The following is an 18,697-nucleotide window of genomic DNA, read 5'->3' as shown; positions in this document are numbered from 1 at the left end:
TTGGATGTAAAATATGCTCAACACCGCCTATTCTTGCTTGATATAGCCAATAGGAATTAGCTTGGATTAAATCAACGCCCGCCTTTAGCTTTCATTCGCTGACAAAAACAAGCGTGCCCTCCAATTGGTTTTACGTGCAATAAAATTGATTATTCATTTAACTGGCTTGAATGGCCAATGAGCGTTTTACTACGGGTATCCACGTCCCACCTTCCGAAGAGTCAGCCCCTGTCTTTGTGAGTGGGCCAACCCGTAGTAAGACTCAATCTATATAAGCAAGCGTTGGACCTCTCAACATTCAGTAGCGCTTAGAGCGCTCCAGAGTGTGGATCAAAAAAAGGGAGGGGAACAGTCGGTAGTCAGCTTATATATGATTAAACAAAATTAACTCGGCTTTAAAGGCAACCGACAGCAGAGGTCCCTGGACTATCGCCTTCGGAGACTTTCCGGTCACCGTTGGCGGCCTGACCAGAGTCGTGGTGACAATTTAAAGGCTGTTCCTGCTCACAAAGCGGCGTGCCGAGGAAGGACGCGTCTCTTTGAATAGACAGGATGCACGGACCGCCCTCCGGCGACAGCGCATGCCCATTGCGCACGATCAAGAGAGTTCAATTCGGCATCATCAGCCCAGATGAACTTGTAGGTTTTATTTATGGAGGGTGGGATTTTCGTATTTTAAATTATATTACATATCACATACGTTACATTAGTGTCTTCAGTTATAGTGTAATTTAAAATATGGGGCAACGACATGGTTCCGTTTACAACGGGGAAATCCTATTGTTAGCGTAGCCTAGCTAGCTAACAGTAAGTTTAACTAGCTTGAGCTAACTAGCATGTTGCAGGAAGTTTGAGAACTTAAAGAACATCATTATTTAAATAAAACTATGCTATCACATGAATGAAACCCCATTTTATTAAGGCGTATTGATAACTGGGCCCAGTGTGGAGATGGTATTTTGGTGTCTGTGAAGCTCTTTGATGTGTTCATTGCGTGTTTGAATTTTAACACTGTATGCACAATAAAGGCATCGTTACTTCAATAAATTCAGAGCATTTTTAAACCTGAAGGTCGTTTTTTAAGCGTGACATGACTGATATTTGATCAGTTTCTTGGTTTGCATTTTTGGTGATTAATTTTTTTTTTTCATATAGCTAAAATTTCAATATGAAGTTATCGTGGGCAGAGATTCATGTTTTTCACGCACAGTTGTTAGCGAAACAACACGTGTTACGTGGTGTGTACACGTGTTACTTTTTACTTTATTATATTTTACGTTATTACATTATTGAAAGAACTTACAAAATGAAAATGTATCGATTTTTGAGACATGATCAGTAATGTGAAGAAAGTAATTTACTTTGCTTTGTTTTCTCCCCAGAGACGGATGTCCGTCACAGAATGGGGAATCAAGTACCCCGAAACAACAGAAGGAGGACGTCCGAAACTTAGTGGCCTTATGGATCCGAGACAAGGGGTCATAGAGCGAACTGGGAGATGTCAGACATGTGCAGGTATTGTCAATTTAGCATTTATTGTCCCTATATACTCTTTTAAAGGTGGGCCATGATGTCATATTGTTTACATTGCTCCTCTTTCTTCAGGCAACATGACTGAATGTCCAGGTCACTTTGGCCACATAGAACTAGCAAAACCAGTTTTCCACGTTGGCTTCATATCAAAGATTATGAAGGTTCTTCGGTGTGTCTGCTTCTTTTGCTCCAAGCTGCTAGTGGATTCAGTAAGTAGTAATAATACAGTACTGACGTTTCACTAGAAAAAAAAAATCTTATTTCTGTCGTGATGTTTCAAGTTTGGATTCTTAAAACACCTTAATCCATTACTGTTAACCTATAGAACAATCCCAAGATCAAAGACATCCTCGCAAAATCCAAAGGACAACCCAGGAAGCGTTTGACCCACGTCTACGAGTTGTGCAAAGGAAAAAACATCTGTGAAGGCGGAGAGGAGATGGACAACAAATTTGGAATGGAGCAGCAGGAGACAGAGGAGGATCTCACCAAGGAGAAGGTATTTGGGTGGGGCCTTTTAGTCACCGTGTACAAACATTCGTGGAATGGCTCAGCTATTTAACCTCATCCTTCCCTTATGGTTTACATAGGGTCACGGGGGCTGTGGACGCTATCAACCACGCATTAAACGCTCCGGCTTGGAGTTGTATGCTGAGTGGAAACACGTTAATGAGGACTCGCAGGAGAAGAAAATCTTGCTGAGTCCTGAGCGTGTGCATGAGATCTTCAAGCGCATCGCGGATGAAGAAGACATCATCTTGGGCATGGACCCCAAGTTCGCCCGACCAGAGTGGATGATTGTAACTGTGCTGCCTGTGCCTCCACTGTCTGTAAGGCCTGCTGTAGTGATGCAGGGCTCAGCTCGCAACCAGGTAAAGGACAACCGAGACTTTTTTTTTTTCCCCCTCCCATATATGTGAGAGCATCCTAAATCATCATGACTTACTTAACTTCTGTTTTAAAGGATGACTTGACCCACAAACTGGCCGACATCGTCAAAATCAACAACCAGCTTAAAAGAAACGAGCAGAGTGGTGCGGCTGCTCACGTCATAGCTGAAGATGTGAAGCTGCTTCAGTTTCATGTTGCCACTATGGTGGACAATGAATTGCCAGGCTTGCCAAGAGTATGTGTGTACTTTCTGGCACCATAACAAAACAGATAAACATTCACGTGAGCTCATTATCATCTGCTATAACCAATGTTTTTCTACATCAGGCGATGCAAAAGTCTGGCCGCCCTCTCAAGTCCATAAAACAGCGTCTAAAGGGGAAGGAGGGAAGAGTGCGAGGTAACCTGATGGGGAAGCGTGTGGACTTCTCAGCTCGAACCGTCATCACCCCAGATCCCAACCTGCAAATTGACCAAGTGGGCGTACCACGATCCATTGCTGCCAACATGACCTTCCCAGAAATTGTCACACCTTTCAATATAGACAGGTACATTTTCATTTAACGTAATGATTTGTGCATTCAAGAATTTTTTAATTTGAAGTGAACTTGTGTCAGCTAATTCGTTCGGATTATGTCTATCAGATTGCAAGAACTGGTACGACGAGGAAACAGCCAGTATCCCGGAGCCAAATACATCATCCGCGACAATGGAGACAGAATTGACCTGCGATTTCACCCAAAACCAAGTGATCTTCATCTGCAAATTGGCTACAAGGTAAGAAGGAAAAAATACATAATTAAAGCCTGACTTGATTTGCAATCCTGTGTATGTGTTCAGACTAAAAAGCACTATTTTCTGTGTAGGTGGAGAGACACATGTGTGACGGGGACATTGTCATTTTCAACCGACAACCTACACTACATAAAATGTCTATGATGGGGCACAGGGTGCGGATTCTGCCGTGGTCCACATTTCGACTCAACCTCAGGTACTCAATGACTCATCTTCTTGTCTTGAAAGTAATCTGAGTATCTTGAATTCGTTATGTTTAGTAAATCTTTTACTATATTTGTTATTGGCAGTTCCTAACGCTGTCAGTTGCAAATAGCTGTAATACAAGTGTTTTAGCGTTTCTAACATTTCGTCTCCATCCAGTGTCACCACGCCCTACAATGCTGACTTTGACGGCGATGAAATGAACCTCCACCTGCCACAGTCGCTGGAGACGAGGGCAGAGATTCAAGAGTTGGCCATGGTGCCTCGTATGATCGTCACACCGCAGTCCAACAGGCCCGTCATGGGTATCGTGCAGGACACTCTGACTGCTGTTCGCAAATTCACCAAAAGGGACGTCTTCTTGGAGAGGGTAAGGAGATTCGTTTCATCACCAGCAGTTCTTTCTCTTAAAGGATCCTAAATGCACAGTGCCTTTTGCACTCATTTAATTCTTTTATCCCCGTTACAGGGTGAAGTGATGAATCTCCTCATGTTCCTCTCCACCTGGGATGGGAAAATGCCTCAGCCGGCCATTCTCAAACCTCGTCCTCTGTGGACTGGCAAGCAGATCTTCAGTCTTATCATTCCAGGACACATTAATGTGATCCGCACACACAGCACCCACCCTGACGACGAGGACAGCGGTCCTTATAAGCACATATCACCCGGCGACACTAAGGTACAAAGGCCAGACCGTCTATGTATCAGTTACAGACTGGAAACTTATTACACTATAAGTAAACTATTTATGATCTCTTTCATCAGGTTATAGTGGAAAATGGTGAGCTGATCATGGGCATCCTGTGTAAGAAGTCCCTGGGAACATCAGCTGGCTCCCTCGTCCACATCTCCTACCTGGAAATGGGCCATGATATCACCCGACTCTTCTACTCCAACATTCAGACTGTGGTCAACAACTGGCTGCTCATCGAGGGTACGAAATCAGAAGTGGAGCTTTATCGCTATATTTCTGAATAGACATTAAATAAATATTCCCAAATTGATTGTTTTCATAATAAGCCCTTCTATTTTAACAGGTCATTCCATTGGTATTGGTGACTCCATTGCTGATGCCAAGACGTACCTTGACATCCAGAATACGATCAAGAAAGCCAAACAGGATGTGATAGAAGTAAGAACAATGTTTCCTAAACGTCTCAAACTCGAGGCTGATTCTTATTCAGCTGGTTCACCAGTTTTTGCAGATAATAGAGTGAAATTTTATACAGGAAAATAATTTCTTTGACTCTCTGTCTGCCAGGTCATTGAGAAAGCTCACAACAACGAGCTGGAGCCGACCCCTGGTAACACACTGAGGCAGACCTTTGAGAACCAGGTGAATCGCATCCTTAACGATGCTCGAGACAAAACGGGATCCTCTGCCCAGAAGTCTTTGTCCGAGTACAACAATTTCAAGTCCATGGTGGTGGCTGGATCTAAGGGCTCAAAGATTAACATCTCACAGGTAAAGGAGTCCTCCTTACCACCTTGCATTAGAGTAATTGGATTTGATTGGAGTTCGAGACACTCGACTTGTCTTTCCTCCTTATTCAGGTTATTGCTGTGGTGGGGCAGCAGAACGTGGAGGGTAAGAGAATCCCGTTTGGCTTCAAACATCGCACATTGCCTCACTTCATCAAGGATGACTACGGTCCTGAGAGCAGAGGTTTTGTGGAGAACTCCTACCTGGCCGGCCTGACACCAACAGAATTCTTCTTCCACGCCATGGGAGGCAGAGAGGGTCTGATTGATACAGCTGTCAAGACAGCTGAGACTGGTAAGTCTGTGCAGTCTGACCAAAAAAATGGAGAATAAAATTTAAACACAGGACAAGATGTTTAAGGAAAAAAAAAATTGCCCCATTTATAGGTTACATCCAGCGTCGTCTGATCAAGTCTATGGAGTCTGTGATGGTGAAGTATGATGGCACAGTGCGGAACTCCATCAATCAGGTGGTGCAGCTGCGATACGGTGAGGACGGCCTGGCAGGAGAGAATGTAGAGTTCCAAAATCTGGCAACACTGAAACCCTCGCACAAAGCTTTCGAAAAGAAGTGAGTCACGCACCTGACACCTGCATGTGTTCAATCACAGAAGTGGTGTTTTAAAATGATTTTAAGATCTGTGCTGAGCATTTTATTCATTTTTTTTGAAGTGGTTAACATGCCTCATCTGGTATTTCCAGGTTCAAGTTTGATTGCACAAATGAGCGAGCACTGAGGCGAACGCTGCAAGAAGACGTGGTGAAAGACGTGATGACCAATGCTCATGTCCAGGGCACCTTGGAGAGGGAGTTTGATAAGATGAAGGAGGACAGGGAGATCCTGCGAGCAATTTTCCCTACTGGTGACAGTAAGGTGTGTGAGATCACAGTAATAGATGTGTCTGCTCTCTAACTCCACTGCCCCCAAAAACCCTAAAGGTAGTAAACATGAATGCATCTAAAAACAAAACTATGGACGTTAGACGTCTGGTATAAATCTCATGTTGCACAGATGATTCACACATTTTTATTAAACTAATTAATAAAGCTGGAGTGTCTGTGGACCTTTGTGCACCCACTTTTCTTTCGGCCATGTTTCTGTCTGCTAATCATTCGTGAGAATAAATACATAGATCAGCATATTTCTTTTTAATGGGCCACAGATTTCCTCTGAGAGATGTCTTCACTTTTATAAACGGAGCCAGTCAAAATGTGGGACGCTGACTGAATTGTCCCACATTAAGTGGGACAACTGGTCAGCTTGACTACTGAGAATGCAGAAATACTCATTCTGCTATGCTGCTTCACCTGCAGGTGGTGCTGCCGTGCAACCTGGCCAGAATGATCTGGAACGCTCAGAAGATCTTCCGAATCAACCCTCGAACTCCGACAGACCTCCATCCTCTCAGAGTGGTCGAGGGTAAGCTTAAAAATAAGAAATCTCACTGAAGCTGCAGCTCTTTATGTTCAAGGATGAATTGTGCGTGTGGAGGCTGTTGGAGCTGAGAGATCATGACCTGGCCTCAGGTGCTTCTTAAAGCTTTGTAAAGCCACTTGGTGAATTCCTGCCTGTTATATAACAAGCGGAATGATTAGATCAACATAGCTCCAGTGTTCTGACGGGGAGGAAAGGTGTTTATTTTTTCTGTAGCGTACACCACTGTAGACAAAATTTCAGTCTTTGTGCATTTGCATCCTCAGGTGTTCACGACCTGAGTAAGAAGCTGGTGATTGTGAATGGCGACGACCCTCTGAGTAGACAGGCCCAGCAGAACGCCACCTTGCTCTTTAACATCCACCTGCGCTCCACACTGTGCTCCAAGCGCATGACCGAGGAGTTCCGGCTGTCCACCGAGGCTTTCGATTGGCTGCTGGGAGAGATTGAGACCAAGTTCAACCAGTCTATTGTGAGTTTAGCACATTGACGCGAGGGGTTTAAGCGTTTTTAGGCTTCTGAACAGCTGAACATCACGTTTTGTTTTCCTGCACCTCCTTTTCCAGGCTCACCCCGGTGAGATGGTGGGTGCTCTGGCTGCTCAGTCTCTGGGAGAGCCAGCCACTCAGATGACCCTGAACACTTTCCACTACGCCGGCGTTTCGGCCAAGAACGTAACACTCGGTGTGCCCCGTCTGAAGGAGTTGATCAACATTTCGAAGAGGCCAAAGACTCCTTCACTGACTGTTTTCCTGCTGGGTCAGGCGGCACGTGACGCAGAGAGGGCCAAAGATATCCTCTGTCGGCTGGAGCACACAACACTGAGAAAAGTAAGAGGAAGTCATTGTATGTACCTTTATTTTGATGGGATCTAGAGGAAGCTACAGGAAGTGTCATTTTTCAGAAAATTGTTCGATCCTAATGTACAAGCTGGATTCTTTTTCTCTCAGGTGACGGCCAACACCGCCATCTACTACGATCCCAACCCACAGAACACGGTGGTGGCCGAGGACCAGGAGTGGGTGAACGTCTACTACGAGATGCCCGACTTCGATGTGACACGAATTTCGCCGTGGCTCCTGCGCATCGAGCTCGACCGGAAGCACATGACAGATCGCAAACTGACAATGGAGCAGATTGCAGAGAAGATCAATGCAGGTGGGGTGTGGACGCACATTTTCTTTTCTTTCTTTTTCCCTTTTCGGAATGAATTTACCATAATGTAACTGTGGCGTCTCTGTCAGGTTTTGGAGAAGACCTCAACTGCATCTTCAACGACGACAACGCTGAGAAGCTGGTGCTGCGAATCAGAATCATGAACAGTGATGAAAACAAGTTCCAGGAGGTGAGCAGCAGTGATGATTTTAATAACAGTAAATTCACTCTAGTCAGATTTTATATTTATTCATTTTCTTTATTTTTAATTTTTTGTTTCCTGCCTAGGACGAGGAGGTGGTGGACAAGATGGATGACGACGTCTTCCTGAGGTGCATCGAGTCCAACATGCTGACGGACATGACTCTGCAGGGCATCGAGCAGATCAGCAAGGTAATGGATAACGCACATTTTAATGATTGCTGCAGGAAAGTTAATGTTCTCAAACTCCTCCCTAAAGCCTGATTATAAGTTAAAGGTGCACCTCCTCTCCTTCAGGTGTACATGCACTTGCCCCAGACTGACAACAAGAAGAAGATCATCATCACAGAGGACGGTGAGTTCAAAGCCCTGCAGGAGTGGATCCTTGAGACGGACGGAGTGAGTCTCATGAGAGTGCTCAGCGAGAAAGACGTCGACCCCGTCAGGACCACCTCCAACGACATTGTGGAGATATTCACGGTACAAAAGCATAAAAATGGTTTTATCTCAGTGGAGCAAAATACTGTTGTTTTTTGTTTGTTTTTGTTGTCCTTGTTATTTACTTTCCCCTCTCCTCTCCTGCTTTTTCTCTCTGTTAGGTCTTGGGAATTGAGGCTGTGCGAAAGGCTCTGGAGAGGGAGTTGTACCACGTCATCTCCTTCGACGGTTCCTACGTCAACTACCGCCACTTGGCTCTGCTCTGTGACACCATGACCTGCCGAGGTCACCTGATGGCCATCACCCGTCACGGCATCAACCGCCAAGACACGGGACCGCTCATGAAGTGTTCCTTCGAGGAGACGGTATGAGAACTAACTACTGAATTATTTTTAATCGGAATCATGAAGATTTTGTCCTCATAGTTATGTTCTTTTATTTTCTGTTTAGGTGGATGTGTTGATGGAGGCGTCATCCCATGGAGAGTGCGATCCCATGAAGGGTGTGTCAGAGAATATCATGCTTGGCCAGCTAGCACCAGCGGGGACGGGCTGCTTCGACCTACTGCTGGACGCTGAGAAGTGCAAATACGGCATGGAGATTCCCACAAACATACCCGGCATCAGCGTGGCTGGACGTAAGTGGGGGAAAGTCTGTTGGATAGAACCAGGGATCGTTTGTATTGCAGATTTATTTATTTATTTTTTACTTTTTCTTTTTTCTTTATACGATATTTATGTTCCGTCTCCATCCGATTTGCAGCCACGGGAATGTTCTTCGGCACTGTGCCCAGTCCCATGAGTGGCATGTCCCCTGCTATGACCCCATGGAACACCGGAGCTACCCCAGCCTATGGCGCTTGGTCTCCCAGTGTTGGTAAGTGTGTGTGAGCGCCTATATTGCTTTGTGTGTGGGTTTTGTTTTTTTTTTCTTGTTTGTTTTTTTAATTTTGTTCTTCATTTACTGATATTTGATTTTTCATTTACCCTCCAGGCAGCGGCATGACCCCTGGAGGAGCAGGGTTCTCCCCCAGTGCAGCATCAGACGCAAGTGGCTTTTCTCCTGGTTACTCCCCTGCTTGGTCTCCCACTCCTGGCTCTCCAGGATCTCCGGGACCTGCCAGCCCATACATCCCATCTCCAGGTTAGATACTGACTGGGCACATTTGATCTCTTGTTTGGGCAGTTACCTTGGATACACGCTTCATAATGTCTTCAGATCCATTTGTTGAGTTGTGTTAAATCTGCATGCATTAAAGTCAAAGACTCATCCTGGATGGTTTCTTACTCATCTCTAAAATGTCTCTTCTTCTTTAGGTGGAGCCATGTCACCAAACTACTCCCCCACTTCCCCCGCCTACGAGCCTCGTTCCCCAGGTGGCTACACCCCACAGAGCCCGGGCTACTCCCCTACCTCTCCGTCCTACTCCCCCACATCTCCCTCTTACTCTCCCACCAGCCCCAACTACAGCCCGACATCTCCTTCCTACTCGCCCACCTCGCCCAGTTACTCCCCAACTTCTCCTTCCTATTCGCCCACGTCTCCTTCCTACTCTCCGACGTCTCCCTCCTACTCCCCCACCTCTCCCTCCTACTCCCCCACCTCCCCCTCCTACTCTCCCACTTCGCCCAGCTATAGTCCGACGTCGCCGAGCTACAGCCCGACGTCGCCCAGCTATTCACCCACCTCACCTTCTTACTCTCCCACCTCGCCTTCTTACTCCCCCACCTCTCCATCCTATTCGCCCACCTCCCCTTCGTACTCCCCCACGTCTCCTTCCTACTCGCCGACCAGCCCGAGCTACAGCCCCACATCACCAAACTACACCCCCACCTCACCCAGTTACTCCCCTACCTCCCCATCTTACTCCCCGACATCGCCGTCTTACTCCCCGACTTCTCCCAACTACACCCCGACCAGCCCCAACTACTCACCGACTTCTCCCTCGTACTCACCCACCTCTCCGTCATACTCGCCTTCCAGTCCACGCTACACCCCGCAGTCGCCCACTTATACGCCCAGCTCACCATCATACAGCCCCAGCTCGCCCTCTTACTCCCCCACCTCACCCAAATATACTCCGACCTCTCCTTCATACAGCCCCAGCTCCCCAGAGTACACTCCCACCTCCCCCAAATATTCCCCCACGTCACCCAAGTACTCCCCAACATCGCCGAAGTACTCTCCCACTTCTCCTACTTACTCTCCTACGACTCCAAAATACAGCCCCACCTCTCCCACCTACTCCCCCACCTCCCCCACCTATACCCCCACTAGCCCCAAATACTCTCCTACATCCCCCACTTACTCCCCAACTTCACCCAAATACTCACCCACATCTCCCACGTACTCGCCGACTAGTCCCAAAGGCTCGACATACAGCCCCACCTCCCCTGGATACAGCCCCACCTCCCCCACCTATAGCCCGGCCATCAGCCCTGACGACAGCGACGAGGAGAACAACTGATGAGCTGCGCAGGAGAAGGGGAGGCGGCTAAAAGAAATAACAGAACGGGGACGAAGCTCCATCGCCTCGTGGGAGACAACTAAACGGACAGCATCTTTAAACAGCTGGAGGTGACGGAGCTTTTAGCCACTGGAGGGTCCCAGCTGTGATCATTTCCTGTGAGGAAAACTCAAGCCTGGGACCATCCGAAGGAGCTGCCACCCCCTCATCTTTAACCCCCCCCCCCCAAAAAAAAGTTCAAAACTATTATGTGAAAGACTTGAACTGCTTTGCCTGAAGGAAAAAAGGCTGCCTTTTTGAAATAGTTTTTTAATTTTCACTTGGGGTGTTGAAGCAAAACTGAGAATCCCTCAAGAGGATGAAAAGGAGAGGAAGATGTGGTGAATATTTAAACTGTGGAGGGGGAAATGAGTCTCTTTTTAACTTTATAGTGTCCTGCATCCAGTCTCTCTCTCTTGCTCTTATTAATTAAATGGTTGTTTTTTGTTTTTTTTTTGGTTCCTGGAACGCGTACATATTGCCAAAAGCCTTTTCCGAAAAGCTAAGCAGATTGTATTCATCACCAAAAGCATAAGCTGGAAGGAAAATCGAGGAGGGTTAGCCTGCGCCTTTTTGTTTACTGCACATTTCACCGAGGTGTGTCTTGTGAGACCCCCTGCCCAATTTTTTCTTTTTCTCCTGCTTTTGTAGAAGAACACTTGCTGCCAGTTGTTTTGGGGGCTCGAGTGCAATTACATTAAAACATGTCGTCTCCATTAACGCATCCATTACAGGAGAGAGAAACTGGCATGCAGTTTATACAAAAAAAGACGCTTCTCATTCAGAGCATCTTCGACTGCATAAGCGTATGTACCCATCGGCCTCGCACTCTTCCTCCTTCACACCCCAGAGCGCTGAATGATGTCATAAACACCCGCCAGCATCCTATTGTCCTCTGCTATTTTGGAGACTTGTGCATCAAAAGCAAGAAAAAGAAGAAAACTTTTCCAAATGATCTTCCCCTGATGCGGGAGAATTTAAAGATTTCTATTAAATAAAATAGAAGGATTGTCTTTACTTTTGAGTTCAGGAGGAAATGGGGCAGCCGTGGATGAGGGATACTAGTTTGGCATTGCTGCTTCTGTCACTGTTTGCATGAGTAACACATGTTGATACATTTTGATCAAGCTTTAGTTTGAGCATTTTTTTCCCACATCCATCTGGCTTTTCACTAATCATTGTCCCATCTCTGATAGTTGATTTGTACACAGGTTTATTTGGACTATTTAAGAAAGAAAGTTAACTACTATTCTGTGTGAATAGAGACAAAGTAAGACTTCTTTTTGGCTTTTCACTTGTTTGCTTTTGGTGATTTTTGTAAACCTGTTTCCAGGAGGCTCATGTTCACACACTGTGGATGAAGAGGGCAGGGGGTGAAGGAGGAGTGCTTTATTTTTACATTTTTCTCCCACTCACGACTTACTTTTCTGTTCACTCTCAGCTGTATCGCATTTCGCCCGATGTCACCAGGTTGTGAAAGAGGAAAGGTTGAACTTATTTTTATTTTGTCCTCGGTAAGAGTAACGATTTTGTTTTTTCTTTGAAAGCGGAGATCGTCCAGAGAAACGGCGCCTTTGGCCTCTCTTTAAAACACTGTTACCCACTACATTAGTGTGAGCTTTCTTTTCAGTGCGGGTGCTTTCTCTCGTGCTTTGATGATGTCAGGGAACAGTCTGTACCCCTGATGGAAAAACTCATCTGAATATTTTGGACTTGCTGGATCCCCTTCCCTTTTCCCTCTTCATCCATGAGTGATCCTCATTTCTGAAAATCAGTGTTTGTTTTTTTTTCTTTCTACAAGTGTACCTGTGACGAGGGGAATCATAGGGAGGAGAGCAGGTGTTGGATGTGATTGGGAGTCCCGAGGCATCGGTTGGGTTTTGTTCTGAAAATCTTCAAATGTCTACTTTTCTAAAACACTGCTTCCCCAATGGGTGTTGAATTTAAAGGACTGCATCCCTCTGGCCTTTGACAGAACCCAGGTTTGGTGACTGCACTCAGTAAATATCTCGGTGGACACTATGTCTGCATCCAATCCTGTAGTCTTAAATATGTGCTGTTCTCAATGCAGGTCATCGGGACTCCCAGTGCGAATGAATGAATGGGAGTGTGTGCATGAGTGAATGAAGGGTGATGCAGAGTGTAAAGCTGAGGAATGACTTTACATGTGTGGGCAAAGGAAGGTTTAAATTAAAGTTGCCACTGTATAGAAATCAAGTCATGATCTCATTCTGTATCTGTTCTTTGTTTTTGACTTGAAAAAACCGAATAAAAGTTTTACTATAAAATTGTTTTGTCTTTTTTAAATCAGCGTCTACGTTTAGTAATTATTATTTCAGGCACTTATAAATTTGATAGCAGCATTCAGTTTTCCTGCTAATAAAATGTAAATTGAATGGAGAAACTTGGAATGCATCTGGAAAGTATTCTCAGCCATTGTCATATTTTGTCATTTCAGTCTTACTCCAAAATGGATTAAATTCACTTTTCATCTCAAAATTCTGCACACAATAAGTCCAGTGAATTGTCTGCTGATCTCTATGACAGGATTGTATCAAGGCGTGGAGGTCCCAGTGAACTCAGCAGCTTCATCTCTAAATGGAAGAAGTTTGTAAACCAGCAGGACTCTTCCTAGAGCTCTCTGCCTGACCAGTCAGGGAGGTGACCAAGAACCTGATGGTCACTGTAACAGAGCTCCGACGTTGCTCTGTGGAGAGAGGAGAGCCTTCCAGGAGGACGATCATTTCTGCAGGATTCCACCAATCAAAACTGATCGAATGAGCAGACTGGAGCCACTCAGTCTCAGAAGCCTGGAAAAAAGGCAGTTTTGTCCAGGATGACTTAGTTTTGAGTTACACATGAATTAACAAGTAAAGCTCTCTCTGCTTTCATATTAAACAGCTTCTGTCTCCCTCTTTGCAGCCAACCTTTACGTCACTGCCATCTTGTGGCCGCAAGATGGCAGTGACTTATTTGTGGAGACTTTAAAAGGAAGTCAGTGATTTGGAATCATGTTTGACAAACTTTCATTAGGAAAGTCCAGATTTTCACTTGATTCCCGTTTTCCTCACGTGTTGGAGACTCACTCTGAAAGCATGTTTGATTTACATCATCATGTTGGGACATTTTCTTCAGCAACTTATTTAGATAGAACTATAAATCCCTCGGGTGGGTTCCTCTGGAAAATTCAGTAAATTGATCTCTTATGGATCTATAAATTAGAGAGGCTGATGCTGTCAGAGGTGTAAACTCCCACCAGTTCACTGGATGGGCTTTTTGTAAGGTGGCACTGCAGAAAAGCAGCTCTGAACAAACCATTATTTGTAACTGAAACGGTCAAAAGCTCATCTTAAAAATGAAGCCGTGACAAATGAATACAGAGCTGAGGTATGAGGTCCTTTTAATGTGTTCCTGTTTGAAGCTCATTGATTGCTTTGTGCTTATTCTCCTGTGTATTCGTCACTGCGAGATCCTTTCAGTGTTTGCTCCTGCTTTGAGCTGATTTCAAACATCATGTTGATGTTTGTGTTTGACTTTCTATCACAGACACGTCAACACTGACAAGCTTGAAGTTGAGGAAGACTGTGTCCGGCAGGAGGCTGAGTGGATCTCAAAGTCTTTGCCCCCTGCAAAAACCTCCTCTCCCAGTGGGAGCTGGAGTGCCTTGGGTAAGAGTCGTGAACATATGTTCAGTATGCAGCCAGTATTCAGCTAAAGTCAGTGACTTGAAGAGCAACAGAAACATGTACAAGGAGGAGAAAATCTTCTGACTTCCTCCTCTTTGTGCTCGTGTTTGAGATTGCCTAACCTGAAGCAGACGTGCTACATGAACCCCACTCTACAAGCATGATTGCTCTTTCCTTTATCCACCAAGTTTGCAAATCATTACCAGGAAATATAAACTAACCTTCTCTCTTCTTCACCGAGTTCCTCCGCTGAGTTCTCCACTCGAGTGTGAGTCCTCTGAGCTATAGGCAGATGTAGCTGTCGCCAACAAGTCTTACCTCTGCCCTGTTAGACTTCACATTAACCTCAAGATGTTGAGCTGCAAAAAGTAGGAACATGGTAAACTTTGAATGTCTTAATGTTGCTGTTGATATTTCTTAATCACCGTTGAGTCTGTACTGTTTGAAATTATGGGATTCTGCAGATGTGGTGTGCAGTTCTTTAGGTGGGAGGACTACCTTCTTACTTTCAGGTATGTGTGCAGGCACTGCTTTGACTTTCGGAGTCAAAAAAGTCAAACTGCAGAGGGATATTTACTGGACTTTTAGAATTAGTGAGACTGTAAATTATGTCATCACCTGCAGTAATTGGAGGTCACTAATCCTGGCATGAGTAAACAAATTAAAGTCCTCAAACTAACTGAGAGAAGTAAAACTGACTGTTTTTTCTTATTTAGTGCAACAGCTCCTCAAGTACTGAAACATACTGCAGCTTTCATCTGGCTGAGCCTTTTCTTTTTAGATTTATAACATTTACACACTGTGCCTGAGAGAAAACACACTTGACTGACTGCAATAATATTCAAACGCCACTAGATGTCCCCCTAATGCCTCTTATCATCCAGCCTCTGTGTTGGTCTTCCAGTTCGGCCTGTTTTCAGTGTGGTTGTAGCCCATGGGGCTTGGCCTTTAATATGGAGATGGTACAAGGGCTTGCTCCAAACTGTGCCATAGGCCCTCTTCAGATCAGTCAAACATGGCACAAAACAGGTAGCCAATCAGAATTGCAAAACAGGAGCCAGTAGCAAAAGAAACAGTTCGGCACTGGCAGAGACGATTTGGTAAGTTTTTCATGGGCGCAAACATCGCACTCAACTCTGCTGCCCAACCAACAATTGGGTTGAGCGGCAGCATTATTTGAGTGAAAAGGCGGGGCTCTAGAGTGCGACCAATTTCTCAACAGTGCAAAAAAATAAATAAATAAATAAATAAATAAAATAAAATAAAATCAAAAAATCAAAAATCGAATGGCCCCATTCAGCAAAAACAAAAAAACAAAAGTCTCCGCACTCTGATAGTCTCCATGTAATCAACAACAACAAACACACATTATGCCCATATCATGGTCTAAACCAATCAGAGATAGTCAGGGGCGGGACTTCTCTGATTGGCCGTGGTCCAGATATTTCTGTAGCTCTTCTTGTCTACATTTGAAAGTGCGGCGGATAGAGGGAGGTGAGTAGCGTGATTAACGCAATATCGATTCATTAAATCCTGAATCGACTTTTAAGTATAAACGTATTTTTGACAGAAACGCCAGAATCTCAGGTTAAAGCTCACAAAACTATTTCAACAACCACCAAACAGCTAAAACGGTAAATGAGAGCAGGTTAACGGATTCGGCATAAAAACGTCAGAATCAGCGAGAGGTCGGTTTTCTGACCTAACGGCACGTACACGGACACGCTGAAAGTCGAAAGCACAGATCCGGTCTTTGTGTTTACGTCACTTTTTTTTGGGTCGGTTTTTGTTGTTGCGGTTTTTTTTTCCCTTTTCCACCCAAACTTGCTTGACCCGGCGGCAAAAAAGATCCAAACTATGCTTCACATTTGATAAACATCGTCACGAATTCCCTCTTACTTTTGCTGTTTTGCTTCCACCACCATAAAATAGCACATCTGGCACAGCTGCTCTCTCTCTCAGTATACTTCAAGAACAGTTTTCTGTCTCAAATCTCTGTTTTCTGCATTATTCGTTTGCTTATTGCGCACAAGTTATGTACAGTGCTGTCGGCTACTGTTTTTGTTTTTCAAAAATGACCTCCACAAGAAAGCGTAATGTCTGCTGTTTAATAGCGAAGAAATTTCAACTTTTTAAATATTTACATTAAAATTTAATTTTTTCTAAATTATGCCAAATTACTGCTAAATGATCAGAATTATAATATTTCTGAGTGTCTGAGGCAAAATTGAATCAAATCGAATCGGGACTTCGTGAATCAGAATCAAAATTATTATAGAAATCAGTGATGATACCCAGCCGTAGTGAGTAGCCTAGGCCCGACAGAAGTGGATGTAGCTGTAGGTAATGAGAAAAGATGAAAAGAAGGATTGATAACTTTTTCGTTAAGGCCTGATTTGTCTGAAATTCATAGCCAGTGCTCTGACACAGAGCCATCCATCTCTGAACGCTGAAAAAGTATCCAGAAAGCTCATTATATGCTGCGATAAATGCACTGCCCAAGTTTCCCCTCTCCCCACTGCCTTTAAGCAGCAGTCAGCAGCAAACAGGTCGTCAGAGGAGGCCGATGTGATTAAGTTTAACATTGTCTACAATATTGCCAAAGAGTGCCAGAGTGCCAAATTACTTTAAGCACAAGCACTTTTTAAGTAACTTATCCTTCCTATAGAACTGTTCTCCAAATAAAGAACTTTGTTAGTTAATCATTTACAAATCAATAATGTCTGTATGGACAGCAACTTAAAAAAAAAAGTGAACTTGATTAAGCAATGCAGTTGAAAAATTTGGGTGCACCTAGCCTTTGTTTTGTGCAGCATTTACAGGGTGTAAACCCACTTCCCTTTGGGGAAGGTTTTGTTTAAAGTTTGCTTGGTCACCTGGTTAGATTTACTGCTTCTGTGATTCTTGAGTCACTTGAGTCGTGTGAACAAAGCTGAACTTCTGTGTCTTCTTCTTTTGAAGTTATCATTGGAGACGATGCTTGACACGTACACACTGACATACGTCCACAGACGTAGACCTCCATTTGTGGTCGTAGGTAAGAACTGGTGCCACGCTGACCTCAGCAGGACCATCATCAGACAGATGACTTTAATGTGTGTTCTGTTTTTGTCTCAGGATGTTTCCAGGTGATTTTGTTTGTCATGCACATTGCTCAGCTCATCATGGGTAAGCACAGGTGCACTCACTGTTAGACAGATGTAGACATTTTCATAAATGTATACAGTTAGGTATTTTTCTGTGTCCTAAAAGGAGCATTGAACCTCCATGACTGTCCCAGGGAGCCCTTTATTCCCATCTACCTGCTGGTGGTTGGAGTGGTGACCTTGCTGTTCTCCATCCTTCAGTGTCTCCGCAACTGCAGGAGCGCCTGGAGCTGCCTCGTTTCACTCTTCGTCTTCTGCTGGTTCATTGCTGGTAAGCTGAAAAATGGAAGAAAGCAGTTTTGTTTTGTATGTTTGCTTCCCAGAAAGCAAATGTAAGACTCAGCATGTAGGTAAAACCTTCAGACATTCGCACCCATTTACTTCCTGATCTTACTGCTCATATGTTACTTCCACTGGTTGCCTTGGTTACCTCCTCCAGACCACACTATTTATGTGTGTCGCTGCATTGTTAAATAAACTAACACTGTCTGCACTTCAGTCAAATCTTGATTGTTTGATTTTAAATTCACTCTGCTGGTGAACAGAGGTAAATAAAATAATGTGGAACCCATTGATTTCATGTATGAAAGTTCTTGGTATGGGCAGCACCAAAAAACCAATAAAGCATGTGAGAGAAACAGATATAGTAGGTGTACCATAATAACAAACATTCATCAGCGTTATGTTAATGAATCACACAAGTGCACTGGAGAAAGAAAATAAATAATAGTCATGAAACTCTTCACTTCTATATTAAACATTTTATTTTTGCTCTGTCTTTCAGGAAACGTGTGGATCTACTCCGTCTATGAGCCCAACTACAATAAGACAGCGAGCCCGGATATGTACTGCGACAAAACACTCTACCTGTTTGCCTTCTGGACCATGAACCTGAACTACATCCTTTTAGGCTTCTCGCTCTTCTGTCCCTGTTGCTTGTGCTTTTTTGTTTTGCCTTTACCCTATGGTGAATAAACAAAAAGTAATGAATACTGTGGATGGTGGTTTATATTGAATAACGATTTAAAAAGTTATCTTACGTCATGTCGTAATATGACACGTTCATCATTGGCTGATGTGTTAACAGGTTCCTTTCATGTGAGAATATGAAAGTAAAGACATTTATGTCCTTGTATGCTGTTGTATTATTTTAAGCTTGATTTGTATGTTAAGTAATACTTTCACACACTTCGCATTTTCTGATTTGTCATCCTTCTGACACTCT

General features: G+C 44.3%; 1 protein-coding gene across 1 annotated transcript; it reads left to right on the top strand.

Moving 5' to 3' along the window:
• The first annotated feature begins 309 nt into the window (after positions 1 to 309).
• Positions 310 to 12,928, top strand: polr2a (RNA polymerase II subunit A). The gene is made up of 29 exons (XM_005751524.1): positions 310 to 639; positions 1,383 to 1,515; positions 1,606 to 1,742; positions 1,859 to 2,032; positions 2,124 to 2,405; positions 2,498 to 2,659; positions 2,752 to 2,972; positions 3,069 to 3,201; positions 3,291 to 3,415; positions 3,583 to 3,793; positions 3,893 to 4,102; positions 4,189 to 4,357; positions 4,461 to 4,555; positions 4,685 to 4,888; positions 4,978 to 5,200; positions 5,293 to 5,476; positions 5,608 to 5,779; positions 6,220 to 6,325; positions 6,607 to 6,812; positions 6,907 to 7,170; positions 7,291 to 7,498; positions 7,585 to 7,685; positions 7,784 to 7,888; positions 7,994 to 8,176; positions 8,296 to 8,499; positions 8,585 to 8,771; positions 8,897 to 9,010; positions 9,128 to 9,277; positions 9,451 to 12,928. Exons 1-29 carry the CDS (start codon positions 553 to 555, stop codon positions 10,599 to 10,601), a joined length of 5,901 nt encoding a protein of 1,966 aa, XP_005751581.1. The 5' UTR covers positions 310 to 552; the 3' UTR covers positions 10,602 to 12,928.
• The last annotated feature ends 5,769 nt before the right edge of the window (positions 12,929 to 18,697 follow it).

The sequence above is a fragment of the Pundamilia nyererei genome, unplaced genomic scaffold (assembly GCF_000239375.1).
Source record: "Pundamilia nyererei isolate P.nyererei 1_Seehausen unplaced genomic scaffold, PunNye1.0 scaffold00315, whole genome shotgun sequence".
Classification (NCBI taxonomy): domain Eukaryota; kingdom Metazoa; phylum Chordata; class Actinopteri; order Cichliformes; family Cichlidae; genus Pundamilia; species Pundamilia nyererei.
This window is presented reverse-complemented; position numbering and strand designations above follow the sequence as displayed.

What these genes read in the sequence shown, in the direction of transcription:
- polr2a (XM_005751524.1), top strand. Translation starts at nt 553, where the DNA reads ATGCACGGACCGCCCTCCGGCGACAGCGCATGCCCATTGCGCACGATC. An exon ending in CCAAGCTGCTAGTGGATTCA is followed by an intron (nt 1,743 to 1,858) that starts GTAAGTAGTAAT and finishes GTTAACCTATAG; the next exon opens with AACAATCCCAAGATCAAAGA. An exon ending in ATGAAAACAAGTTCCAGGAG is followed by an intron (nt 7,686 to 7,783) that starts GTGAGCAGCAGT and finishes TTTCCTGCCTAG; the next exon opens with GACGAGGAGGTGGTGGACAA.